Consider the following 13,167-nt stretch of genomic DNA (forward strand, 5'->3'; position numbering starts at 1 on the left):
GGAGCATGAGAGAGGATTGAATAAGGGTGCTGTTAAGTGAACTTTCTTTTTTTAGTTTGTTCGTTGTGGGTTGGAGATGCAGTATCTCACAGAAGTGAGTACACTCCTCACATTTTTGTAAATATTTTATTATATCTGTTCATGTGACAACACTGATGAAATGGAACTTTGTTAAATCACATATAAAGTGGTGTACAGCTTGTATAACAGTGTAAATTTGCTGTCCCCTCAAAATAACTCAACATACAGCCTATAATGTCTAAACCGCTGGGAACAGAATGAGTGAAGTGAAAATGTCAAAATTGGGCCCAATTAGCCCAATTATTTGGTTCAGATGGTGTCAAGCGTGTGTGGTGGCAACCAGGTGCCTACAGTCAAGCATGGTGGTGGGCGTGTCATTGTCTGGGGCTGCATGAGTGCTGCCGGCACTGGGGAGCTACAGTTCATTGAGGGAACCAACATGTACTGTGACATACTGAAGCAGAGCATGAACCCCTCCCTGTGGAGACTGGGCCGCAGGGCAGTAGTCGTTATCCAACATGATAACGACTCCAAACAGACCTCCAAGATGGCCACTGCCTTGCTAAAGAAGCTAAGGGTAACGGTGAAGACCTTAACCCTATTGAGCATCTTTGGGGCATCCTAAAATGGAAGGAGGAGGAGTGCAAGGTCTCTAACATTCACCAGCTCCGTGATGTCATCATGGAGGATTGGAAGAGGACCCGAGTGGCAACCTGCTAAGCACTGGTGAACTCCATGCCCAAGAGGGTTAAGGCATTGCCAGATATAATGGTGGCCACACAAAATATTGACACTTTGGGCCCAATTTGGACATTTCGGGGTGTACTCACATTGTTGTCAGTGGCTTAGACATTAATGGCTGTGTGTTGAGTTATTTTGAGGGGACAACAAATGACACACTTATACAAGCTGTACACTCACTACTTTACATTGTAGCAAAGTGTAATTTCTTCAGCGTTGTCACATGAAAAGTTATAATAAAATATTTACCCAAATGTAAGGGATGTTCTCTCTTCTGTGAGATACTGTATATTGAAGGGTGATAGAATTTAATGTGCTTATTTTTGTTCATTTATTGTATCCCTGATGAAGATCAGCCGTGTTCAAGGTTCACGAGTTGTCTTAGTCATAACCTTAAAACAAAAGGACGGATGTCTCGTATCTGGTGCTATTTAAATCACGTAGTTGCTAAACAGCGAGAGGTTTCCAATCAGCCACATTTGCACCAAGCAAAACCATACTCGAGCATATCTCTCAGCATCACAAAGTCACGACTTGTCATGTTTGTGGCCTCACTGCTGTTTGGTGCTTGCTTTTTCGCTTTTTTCTTTTCTTTCGAAAGCCTTCACAACCCACACATCACTTCTCGCATGTGCACTGCATTTGAATGCAAAATTGACAGCGTGGTCTCATTTTGAAAGCTTTTGGAAGTGTTGTAGTTTGTATAATATAAGGTGGAATGCTTTACTGAGTTGTTTTACTGATTGTGGTTACATTGAAATACCCATAAATGCGTCTCTTCCCACATGTCTGTCTTTGTGAGGCAGAAAGTTTCAGGTAAGAGTATGAATCTCTATCAAATATGTTATAGCACAGACTATCAGTTCAAACCCGAATTTCACCTAAATAAGTTGTTTAAGCATGAATTTTTGTTACACTTTGATACACTTGACGTCAAATTATAATGTTATATGGCTAAGCCCTTAAATTCAGATATCCTGCTGACATACCTCCTTACTATTTTCTAGTTGAAAATGCATTTTATGGAGACATGAGCGAGTATTTTACACTTTCTTTGTGCATGTTTCAATTTATGGTGCTATTTAAAGAACTTGTATCGGTGTGTTATATATTAAAGTTTTTCCTGACATATTTTTTACTCTTCCTTCTCATAGATCCGATGTTTAAGAGGAGGGAGGGGCCTTCCCGACAAACCAAATTTTGATGGGATTCATATAGTCAATCACTACGGTGGGGACAACGACTCGTACCAGTCCTCTGATGAAGATGGAGTGAAGATGTCACCCCACCTGACTGGTCATCAGATTCGAGGCCGGATCACACTACATCCAAACCTTGAGGATTCTGAGAGTGAGGAGGATGAGGATGGAGACGCCCTACAACTTACTGTGCCCTCAAATGGCAGCTGTAAGACAACTTCAGTGTGATCGTGCTCATCGATGACAGAGACTGTCATCTAAAGACTGGGAGGAAGAGCATGAAGCTCGTATAAAACTGCCTACATTGCGTTGAGCATGGGGCCGCAGCTGAGAACTTGAAAACGCAGAACTCTGGAATCATATCTCTCATTAAGTCATGGTTTACATCTGGATCTGTTTTGTTTCTGCCAAAATGCGTCAGATGTTTGTCGTGGCACTTTATTATTTTTAGGTGCAACGTGCCTTTCTAGACTCTTCGAGATCATAGTCATAAAGATCATCATATTGTGGCAGGACATTCGCAAACCTCAAATAGCCCACAACTGTTTCTTATTACGAGAAGAGACATTGTATGGTAAAGTGTTTTATGCATACGGACAAATTTTCATTGTCATAGCTTTTATTTTTTAAATCATGCTTTTTTAAACAATGAGACACCAGCGAGTGTTAGCTCGTGGTCAAAAAGAAGTCAAAATATATTAAGGAATGGAACACTATCTTTAAATAGACATTAAACAGTCCCATATCAATACAACAGTGTCATATCAAAAGTTTGAAAGTGCAATGTGATTCCTCCGATTGGGTATTGAAAGTGTCTTTGTGAAGTGTTTGTCCGACATTCAACAAAGATGTAAATATGTACATGTTTTTCTGATTCATTATTACTTGAAAATATGTATTTAGTGGATGTCATGTCTATATTGTAATGTATTGTACAGTTTAGTTGAAAGGGATACTGATTTTGGGAGGTCTTCAGAGAGACATTTTTCTGCCACACTTCTCTCCAGTAATTGTAATATACTGTAGCTTTGGAACCGGTTCTCCATTTCAGAAGATGGAGTTTTGTTTTCATGCAGTTGTTTTGGTACCTGGAAAGGTTCTATGAAATTCTTATTTAGAGTTGTTTTAATATGCATCATGTTGTGCATGTTAGGAATATAGATTTTCATTTATCCCAAGCCAAGCACTCTGTGCCAGAGGCAATGAAGAAACAAGTCCTCTACCGTGCTTCCTTCTCATTTTACAACCCCATTGAAGTTTTTTTACTTTGGAATTGGTTTGCATTTTTGCACAAATGATGAATTAGACTTCAATGTTCTTCAAAGGAAAAATTCGGTTAATATTTGTTTTCTGTGGGTAGCATAAACCTGCTGTTCAGCTGATGGAGATGGTGGCATCTGAGAGCAAGCCTTAAAACTACTAAGATTGATGCCATGTTGGTACACTATTTGTTCACGTTTTAAAACTGCCAGTCCGCTAAAATAAAGACTTTGCGAACGAAAGTTGCAGAGTGTTATACACTAATGTGATTTGATCAAGTTAACGTTATTTAATATAAGGAAATTCTTTCAAAGATGTTTGATAAAAGGATATACGGTGAATTCCGGTGGAAACGGGATGTTCCGGGTGACAGTAGAGACGCTTTGCACGTCGTTGACAATGCGGAGTGTTAAGACGATAGTGGACATGATTTAGATCGCCAAAAATACGCATTTATAGACTTTCGTGCCTTGTTCGCTCTTTGTCAATCACCAAAATACAAATAAAACGGAACGTCATTCTTAACATGTTGGGGAGTTTGTTATATCTACATTATATTATTGTAACTAAAGCAAGAAGCAGTGGGTTACAGTGCAATTTATAACAGTTAAAGGCGTTGTGTCACGAAGCGAAGACGAGGGCCAAAACCCCCTTAGCTGTCATAAAATGCACTTGTAACCCACTGTTTCGCGAGGCTTATTGCATTTATAAAACGGTTATTAAATATGTGACCCTGGATCATAAAACCAAGTCTTAAGTAGCATGGCAACGTTTTTAGTAAAAGCCGAAAAATATATTGTATGGGTCAAAACTATAGATTTTTCTTTCACGCTAGAAATCATCCATCTTAAGTAAGGTTCATGTGCCTTGAATATATTTAGTAAAATTCCTTCCGTAAACATATCAAAATTTTATTTTTGTGAGTGGATGGCCTGTTACAGGGCCTCTGATTCACAACTTCATAGGACATTTTCTAAAATATTAGATATTTTTGCACTCTCAGGTTCTGGAGTTTTAAACGGTTGTATCTCTGCCGGATATAGTCCTATTCTAACAACTCATACATCAATACAACGCTTGTTTATTCAACTTTTGGATTGTGTAAAAATCTCAATGTCTAAAAATTTACCCATAAAACTGGTTTTGTCGTCCAGGGTCACATATGCGTAAGGTTTCATAGAATAAAGTGATATTTAGTCTATGTAATGGTAGAACGGCTTCGAACTTTTTTATTGGTTTAAAATGAGTGTTTTATTTCATCATGTCACGTTTAAAAGATAAAAATGTGCAGGTTTGCTTCTCTAGAAAGCAATGAAATGCAATCAAGGTGTAGGCCTACCCCGCATTCTTTCAGTCGACACTTTATATTAAACGAGTATATTAAATGAAGAAAAATATTTCCTTTCCAAAAGGAATCCAACATTTTTTTTAAATCATGTTTTCATGCATTCCAATTTATAATGATCAAGCTGCAGTTTGTTTGTTATGATTTAAGCCATAATAACTCCAAAAATGAACAGCTAACTAACACAATAAAAACATGGTAACATAATAAAAAACATGCTTTTTGATTATTATCTCATTATGTAAATAAACTCTCCGTAGGCTTCATACAAAATATACACATATAAAGGAATACGTAGCCTAAGCTAATTAATAATGATCTGCTGACAGCACAGCCCTCTTACACTATTGAGCTGTGTCGCAAATAACGTTATTCAGGAAGCTTTTTTGTCTTGCGCTTCAACCTATGAGATGGGCTACGCGCTCTTTCGCTTAAACTAAACTCACGACTGCACTGAAACAGAGCAAATCATTCCTCAAAGAACTACGTGATCGGGTGAGTTGTGAAAATCCTGTCAGCAAATGACCCTTCGTTGAATTTCGAGTGATTACTGTACTATAAACCTTAAAGCTTAAATCAGAGTTTCGCTTTATCAAATCACAGTTGGCGCGTCCCCGGCTAGCCATGTAGTTTCATTACAGCTATAACAATACGAACGAACGTAAAATAAAGTCATTGACTCATCTCAGCACTGCAAACGTAAGATGCAAACTAAATATGTTTTTAGGCTGTTAAACTCGCTTCCCACTCGTCAATGCTATTTCTCTCGATGATGTTTGACTCATTATTTTGTCATATATATCGTTTCCATGGTTACTTCTCCATATTGGTTGAAGAAATAATCTTTTATATAGCTCTAGAATATTATTGGGGTAGCCTGTGTTTCATTTATCGTGTAAATAAAAACGCATTGTACATGACAAGGAAGCGACTAAAGTCAGTCGTTTTTGTGTTTACCATATTTGTTTGGTTATTTGTTTTTTTTATGTGTTTTTATTTAATTGAGATGGTTTCGTCCTTATTGTCGGACGGAATTAAGGCCGATAGTTGGCTGGAGTAACAGAAGTATTTTGAATCGTCACCGTAAACACTTTCACCTCTATTTGTTAAAGCATCATTTGTGCAGTAATTATGAGCTTTATAACGTACATGACTAATAAAAGAAAACCAAATAAACGTTAAGAATTATAGGCTTTTAAAAATATTATTGTGGAAGTATACACTTGGAAAAAATGTGATTGCTATTACAGTGCATTGCAAGTAAAGTTTAATGAATTGTTGTTTAACATGAAATATCGAAATGTAAGCCGTTGAAACTCCATTACACCGTGTATTAGTGTACTGGAGAGTAGAGTCTAGTGCAAAAAAAATTGAATTAGACTATCGTGATGGAGGACACGGTGAGAGACAATGTTTAATAATCAGCCCAGATACAGTATTGCCTAATTCTTGCATTATCAATGTCCTATCTACCGAGGCCCGGATGCCCTGAGGTAGCATGTCTAATCGACGGAGGGCACATTGCGCTTTGATTTCCTGCGCTTCATGGTTGACCAGTGCAAACTTTATTGCAGATCCTGACATTGCAGCTTGATGTAGACTATATGGCAGGGACAGCTTTCATAAATGCATGCACAAAAGGAATGAAAGCAAAACGGCTTCAAAGTCATCATTATTTTGCAGTTGTGCAATTAAACAATTTGAGAGTTAACGTGACAGGCTGCAATATGCTGCCGCACTCAAGGTGAGAGGAGAAGTGAACCGATTCATTGAGCAGACGGCTGTCACGAGTCAAAGGCAGGTGAGGCGTAGACTGACGGATTGGATGTATGGGCACCCACTGATTGTCTGCTGCACGAGCTGAATGCATGTCCCTGTTGTGTCCACGACAGATTACCGGCGTCCATTCGGAACAAGGCGGCTCTGTTCACTGAGCCATCACGAAACTCGAGAACGCAATGTGGCGTGTGTGGAGAGCTTTATTTCGATACATTTATGTTTTCATTAACGCATTAGACATATGGTTTTACCCAATGCATTTTTTTTTTGCGGTGCATTCACTCATTCTTTTTTTTATCGGAATATTTGTTTCACGGATCGAACCCATGACCTTTGCGTTATTAACGCAGTGCGTAACCGAGCTACAGGAATAGCCTGTTATTCACTTGCTTGCTTTTGCCCAATAAATAATTCTACAGCGTCGGTCAATTTAAGATATATATTTCAAAAGTTGTAACTGCAGTTTTATTTGTTGTAAATTATTGTGATAAGTTCAACTAATTTATTGTAATAATTGTAAATATCTTGACTGTATAGTGGTCATATATTATAAACACATCATTGAGAGAAAAATGCACTCCTTGTGTAAATTTGACATTTGCATTTTTTTAAACAATCATTATTACATTGAAACGCAAACAATCAAACTAGACGGAGAAGATACGCAGTAAGTCTTGCCGTCTCCGCGTTTCCTCTGCCCCCCCGCAGCTAGGGATTGAGTAACGCATTGATAAAGCAATGTATCACTTATCCTGATAGTCACGGTTCCCTCAGGACCTGTCTGTCCTCTCAGAAAGGGGTGGACCAGTCACAGGCTCAAGGCTGGGTGGTTGTCCCTTTAAAGCACCTGTCTTCATAACACCTGGCAGACGAGAGAGGTGCTTTACGCATGCTCCCACTCTGCCATATCCCCCTATACAGACGCGCTGCTCTTTAACCAATGGTCTTCAAATCTTTTCAGAGATAAAAGAGCCGCCGCATCCGTGGATCTGACAGATCATCCCTAATGACAGAGGACGTAAGACGACGGAATCAACGGAGACAAGATGCCTAGATCTTTTTTGGTGAAGAGCAAAAAAGCGCACAGCTACCATCAGCCACGGTCTTTGGAAGATGACTATAACAGACTTGATACTATTTTAGCTCAAATATGTGCAGGTAGGTCAAAATTATTTGAGTTTGTCAAAAGTATTAAAAATGTAAATGCAAAGTGCAGGAATTGTCGAGGTTTATTTGAAAGATAAATTATATAGTTGTTTATATGAAAGGTTTGATTTACTTATTTATTGATGACTAATAATGATTTATTGTGTTGTTTCTTTGTTATTGTTTATTTATTGCAAATGTATTGTATCTTTCGTTAAAATGTTTCATATTATATTATATTATCCCCATCGCAAATCTATAAATAAATATGACAATAGAATGTGAAAAAAATTGCACACGTCAGACTTGTTGTGTTGTCTAGTTTTGACTTTTGTGTGAAGGGAAATTTTCGAACAGTCTTTCATATGTTGCACGCAGATGTTTGTTCATCGACAGTTTTGAGATAAAAAGTTACACACCACGGGTTTGACAGAAAATCTATTAATTTATAACAGAAAGCAAAACCACAGACGAGTTGGAGTGTAGTACGGAAGCCTTGACAAGCGACACGACTGGTGCCTGTTCACCGGACTCTCACCTGGGGGATCCAGCTGATCTTTCCTCAAAGTCTCCTCTCAGTTGTGGTGGAAGCGTCTGCGACCGCTCCTCAGATTACGAGGACTTTTGGCGACCTCCGTCACCATCAGCATCACCCGGTAAGAATATATTTCGTTTATGTGAAATTATTACAGATAAAAGCATTATGCACAGAACTCTTGGTGGTACATTTATTACCTGAGAAAATAAAAGTATGCCCTTCCCTTTCTGGAAAGCTGGCTGTACTAGGACATAGTCCTGAATTTATCAGCATTCCAATTCTTGAAAAATGTAATGTTTTTTATTTCCAGCAGAGTCAGAAAAATCATTTTCGCCCTCCGTCGAGGAAACGCAGCCCTTCGCCGTCCCCTTCAGACCTTACGCATGGAGTAGTTACTCTGGATGTGAAATCAGACAACTCATTTCCAACCATCGACGCTCTCTGGATCTAGAAAGCCCTAGTCCACCAACCTTTTATCATGACCGAGTGGCCGAGCCTTCTCTTTTCACGGAAAGAGGAACTGGCACGGGCATTTACAACAGTTATAGCTCCACTGCCAGTCTATTCGAGCGCGCATCTGCCTCCCTTTACGATGAAAGCAGCGTAATTGTAAAAGGAACGGAGATGAAGCCCAGCTCCGATGTGATGTGCAGTCGTCTCCTGCTAAATGGCGCATACAAATGTATAAAATGTAGCAAGGTAAGGGAACTAGAGTAAATATTGCTCGTGTTTTGTTTTAAATAATGATAAGCAAACATTTTAAAATATGGCCCTGTCTATTCCACAGGTGTTTTCTACACCACATGGCTTGGAAGTTCACGTCCGTAGATCGCACAGTGGAACGAGACCCTTTGGATGTGACATCTGCGGGAAAACGTTTGGTCATGCGGTCAGCCTAGAGCAACACAGAGCTGTCCACTCACAGGTGGGTTATATACATTTTTTGTTACGGAATTAAGTGACTGCGTTAATGCGTAAAACGACCGCGTAAATGCGCATGTGGTCAATTAATAAAAGTGGTGTAAAGAAAAATGACAAATAAACACGTTTTTCCTGTTAATAGGAAAGAAGTTTTGATTGCAAAATTTGCGGGAAAAGTTTCAAAAGATCATCGACTCTGTCCACTCATCTCCTGATCCACTCCGATACACGACCCTACCCGTGCCAATATTGCGGGAAGAGGTTTCATCAGAAATCAGATATGAAGAAACACACATTCATTCACACAGGTAAATATATATACATTGTTTAAAAATGTAAAGAATCTTTTTTGGCAGATAACACATTAGCCATAGTTTACAAACTATACCATGGTTACACTGTGGTTATTTGTATGATTTTACTACAAAAAAATGGTAACTATAGTTAAACCACAGTTAATTTTCGATAACAAATCAAGCTTTTAGCTTTTCCAGTTTGGTTTTATGTTTTAGGATAAAAAAGGTGTCTCACCAAAAGCTGACACATGCGTTTTGTTTCACAGGGGAGAAACCACACAAATGTCAAGTGTGTGGGAAAGCTTTCAGTCAGAGCTCCAATCTGATAACCCACAGTCGAAAACACACTGGATTCAAACCGTTTGGATGTGACCTCTGTGGCAAAGGATTCCAACGCAAGGTCGATTTAAGAAGACACAAGGAAACACAACACGGACTGAAATGAGGAAACACATTTACGGACCCAGGACTTTACCAAACACTATGAAACAACTCCTCTGAACTTTGTTAGGTTTCTCAGATTTAACATTCGAAAAACATTGAATCAGTGCTTTAAAGAAGGCTTCGAATAGAGTTTACAATAGTTGTAGAGGGCTGTTTATGCTTTGTGTGAGTTGCCTACGAGTCAGCAGCAGGCCAGCAGGTCTGGCAACTTTCATGGTGATGTTATAGAGGCTTTCATAGGATATCTTGATTCGAATCAATCGCCCGCTGCAAATACTTGCAAGGCATCGTGTCTGAACCCAAAATATTATCACCAAAATAATCAGGGAAGAAATATAACCGCCGCGAGAAAGGATATTGTATCACCCAAAATATCAGCTGAAGGAGAGAAAAATCACCGCACCTCAAAACAATGCCACTTTGTTTTTAACGCTGCAGAGGGAATGCTGGCAAAACAAGCACTACAATAAACTGCGTGATTCAACTAAAGGATTGTTTGTGTACTACTGCCCAACCTATTTTTTTGGCATTTTGGCAACTGGTCGAACTTTTACCATACATCTGACACAGCCTTAACTTTCATGCTCTAGTAGATTCGTTTTCTTGAGAATAAATATATAAAAAATACTCTACGAAATTGTCTAGAGCATTTTCAGATACAGTATATAAAAATGATAAATATTTGTTTTATATCGTTTTCACTATTTATTGAAATAAAGAATGTTACGAACGTTATTTATCTTTTGTAAAACTGTTTATTTTTCCTCATTCATCAATGAATTTATAGCCTACAATACTTAAGTTTGCGCAGCTCTTAGTGTCCTACAAACATTTAAATAAATGATCGATTATTTATCTCGGGGTTCTAACAAAATCTTTTAAGCATAGGCCTTTACATATTTAATTTTTTTATTCTTATATTTTCATCAAAATGTTATCATGGCTTTGTTTATCATTATGTAGTTTGAACGGGACGGAGAAGTTAAAAACATCAATAACCTGATCAATTGAGTACGAATTTTGTAAATGAGCTTGTTTACAAGATTGTGAGGAAGATTGAGCAAGGTTAATGACAAGAATTAAGGTTTTAAAAAGACGATTTATAGACTAGAAATGTCACAAACATAGAACGGGAAAAGCAAATTTCTACATAACGCATAAGAAACCACACATGCTCCAAAACTTCCCATAAAAATTCACTCAATCTATATAAAATTTCAATGGCAGAGAAAGAAAAAAGAAAAAATACGTCAAATCAAAACGAGATCATGTCAGTGTTTTAAAATGATAATTTGAAGACAAGAAAATACTTTTCGTCATAAATTCGTATTATTCGTTTCATCTTTAACAACAACAACAAAAAAATCTATCAATTTGCTTTTCTACCTTATAACCGCACACTTTGCCTTGGCCTAACGCTGATTTCGTTTAGTAATATAATAAATTGCACAAAGCGACGATGACTAACAGTTGAAAACGTGTATAAAAACGTTCATTATTATTGATCGAAAATAAGGTGTAACTAGCCTATACCACATTTTTTATTTGAAAAAAATAATAAAATATTTTTTTCTATCAAACAAATGAACTACACTGCGTCAACAAATACGTATACTTAGTGATTTCATAATAAATGTTAAATCTAAACAGCTTGTTGGCTCTTAGTCATCTTAAAAGTAGTATCCCCCTTTTTATTTACACTAAACACTCATTTGATCTCCTCTGTTAACCAAACTAAGTGTAAATAAAGACCGTTTATTCAGCAGAAAGTGTTCCCTCTACACCCACGGAATAATAGGGCGAGTCAGTGCATTCTGCCCCCGGGATATAACGTCAATTCATCTAGGCACCTGGCTGGCCATAAAAGGTAAATAATGTACGATTCTTCCAATACAACTCCAATAGAGCTGCGCTACACTACACCGCCAGGTTAAAATACAATTTAATTCGCCTACCCTTTCCCAAACTGGCCTATTTTTTGGGTGGTCTTTTTCTGTCAGACCCTTAAATTCTTGATTGAAATCACTGACTTGCGTGGATTTCTATGGCTCAAATCTTACTGCATTTAGGATTGTACAAATGCTGAATATTTTAAAACCCAGAAGATCTGACTGAGAGGAACATGAAAATGCATATTTATTTCAGAGAAAAACACGTTGACTGCTTCAAGGTCCTGCTGCTATAAGGACTGTCCCAGAGGCCCGAGGAACCATGAAGAAAATAGGTATGTAATCTGTTCCTAATAAGACATTGATTTTTCACTCTTGTCAACTTTTAAGGACTCAACTAACATATGTTTTGATTGGATCTTGCATTGTGTTTGTTTTTCTGTCTAAAATCAAGATATCACGATGATCAAGACAAAGCTATTTGGGAAAGCTATAGTGGACAGTGTGGTAGAGCATGTCATCCAGAGTGCCACAGGGATTGCAGTGCCTGTATGAAGGTTAGTTTCCGCCGCAGATGTTTTAATCCTCTGCAGTTCACTCAGAAGGAAAGTGCAATCTGCAAGTGCACCATTAGGCCAGGCCAGATTTCAGTGAGGGGTTTAAAACCGATGCCCCACAGCCTGAAGGCATATCAAATATGAATAGAAGAAGTCCTGGAAAGAGCCCAATCAATTTCAGTGGTCAAGTAATCAGAGCACTTCATTCTTTTGCTTGAAAAACGGTAAAACCCAGACAAACAGACATATAAAACACTAAATCATAAACATAAAGGTTACCAAAAATGGTCACAAATGATATATGCCTTGTGATATTCACATGGTGGTATATTAAAATTATCTAAAAAATAATGTAAGTTACACATAAAAGATCTAAATTTTCATATTTTATACACTGGCTTTAAATGAAAGGCATATTTTTATTTTTTAATTTATAAAGTATTAATCCAGAAAAGCGAGGGTTCCACTGAAATCCTATTTAACTTTTTAAGTAAAGGAAAGCAAACTGGTACTGTTTTGACTGTTATCTGAATGTTATCTGAAGTACTGTTATCAGAATGTTTGAGACTCAAATTGACTCTAAATATTAAATTGGAAAAACATAAACAAGTTAAAACAATAACATTACACGTATTTAGTAAAAGTGTGATATTCTCAACACAGTTGTCTGACTAATGGCTGATCACAGCAAAACAGGAAGATAAAGAGATACAAATAATTTTCCAAATCCGACCATCATTGTGTCATCAACATTTGACATAAATGCTGTTGATTTATAATGTGGTAGTTGACCAATGTGGTATTATGTGGTAGTTGAATAACATTTTATTCACATCACATTTCAAAAGCGAGAGCATTATGCAAACAATCCAATGAAAAAAGTATGTATAGAATGTATTGCCTTGTATTTTTAACCAAGAAAAGTTAGTCTGTAGTTGTCTTCTCAGGTGAACGCAGGTACCAGAAGAAATGCTTGGTGATGAGGGGGCCATGGAAGTGTCTCAGGGAGACGGGGCTCAGATAGTGTGTTC

The 13,167-nt window shown here is 37.7% G+C and overlaps 2 protein-coding genes across 8 annotated transcripts in view; both read left to right on the plus strand.

Moving 5' to 3' along the window:
• The window catches only part of evi5b (ecotropic viral integration site 5b), a 39,607-nt gene extending 36,972 nt beyond the window's left edge, over nucleotides 1–2,635 (plus strand). For all 5 annotated transcript variants that reach the window (XM_056749801.1, XM_056749800.1, XM_056749804.1 and 2 more), the window contains one exon: nucleotides 1,917–2,635. In XM_056749801.1, coding sequence (XP_056605779.1) covers nucleotides 1,917–2,189 — 273 coding nt within the window. In that variant the 3' untranslated portion in view covers nucleotides 2,190–2,635. The remainder of the gene's footprint in view (nucleotides 1–1,916) is intronic.
• A 997-nt stretch (nucleotides 2,636–3,632) lies between these two features.
• gfi1ab (growth factor independent 1A transcription repressor b) lies at nucleotides 3,633–10,400 on the plus strand. 3 transcript variants are annotated; one of them, XM_056749807.1, is made up of 7 exons: nucleotides 3,633–5,061; nucleotides 7,307–7,503; nucleotides 7,947–8,147; nucleotides 8,343–8,728; nucleotides 8,817–8,954; nucleotides 9,093–9,258; nucleotides 9,513–10,400. In XM_056749807.1, exons 2-7 carry the CDS (start codon nucleotides 7,392–7,394, stop codon nucleotides 9,689–9,691), a joined length of 1,182 nt encoding a protein of 393 aa, XP_056605785.1. In that variant the 5' UTR covers nucleotides 3,633–5,061; nucleotides 7,307–7,391; the 3' UTR covers nucleotides 9,692–10,400. The 3 variants fall into 3 exon arrangements, with proteins under 3 accessions (XP_056605785.1, XP_056605783.1, XP_056605784.1); XM_056749805.1 differs by having other exon boundaries at nucleotides 8,340–8,728; nucleotides 9,513–10,399; XM_056749806.1 differs by lacking the exon at nucleotides 3,633–5,061 and adding an exon at nucleotides 5,854–7,223 and having other exon boundaries at nucleotides 8,340–8,728; nucleotides 9,513–10,399.
• The last annotated feature ends 2,767 nt before the right edge of the window (nucleotides 10,401–13,167 follow it).

Source organism: Triplophysa dalaica, chromosome 6, assembly GCF_015846415.1.
Source record: "Triplophysa dalaica isolate WHDGS20190420 chromosome 6, ASM1584641v1, whole genome shotgun sequence".
Classification (NCBI taxonomy): Eukaryota; Metazoa; Chordata; class Actinopteri; order Cypriniformes; family Nemacheilidae; genus Triplophysa; species Triplophysa dalaica.

Excerpts from the sequence above, each read along its gene's own strand:
- gfi1ab (XM_056749805.1), top strand. The coding sequence starts at position 7,392 with ATGCCTAGATCTTTTTTGGTGAAGAGCAAAAAAGCGCACAGCTACCAT. Across the intron at positions 7,504-7,946 it reads TTTAGCTCAAATATGTGCAG|AAAGCAAAACCACAGACGAG; the intron begins GTAGGTCAAAAT and ends AATTTATAACAG. Across the intron at positions 8,148-8,339 it reads GTCACCATCAGCATCACCCG|CAGAGTCAGAAAAATCATTT; the intron begins GTAAGAATATAT and ends TTTTATTTCCAG.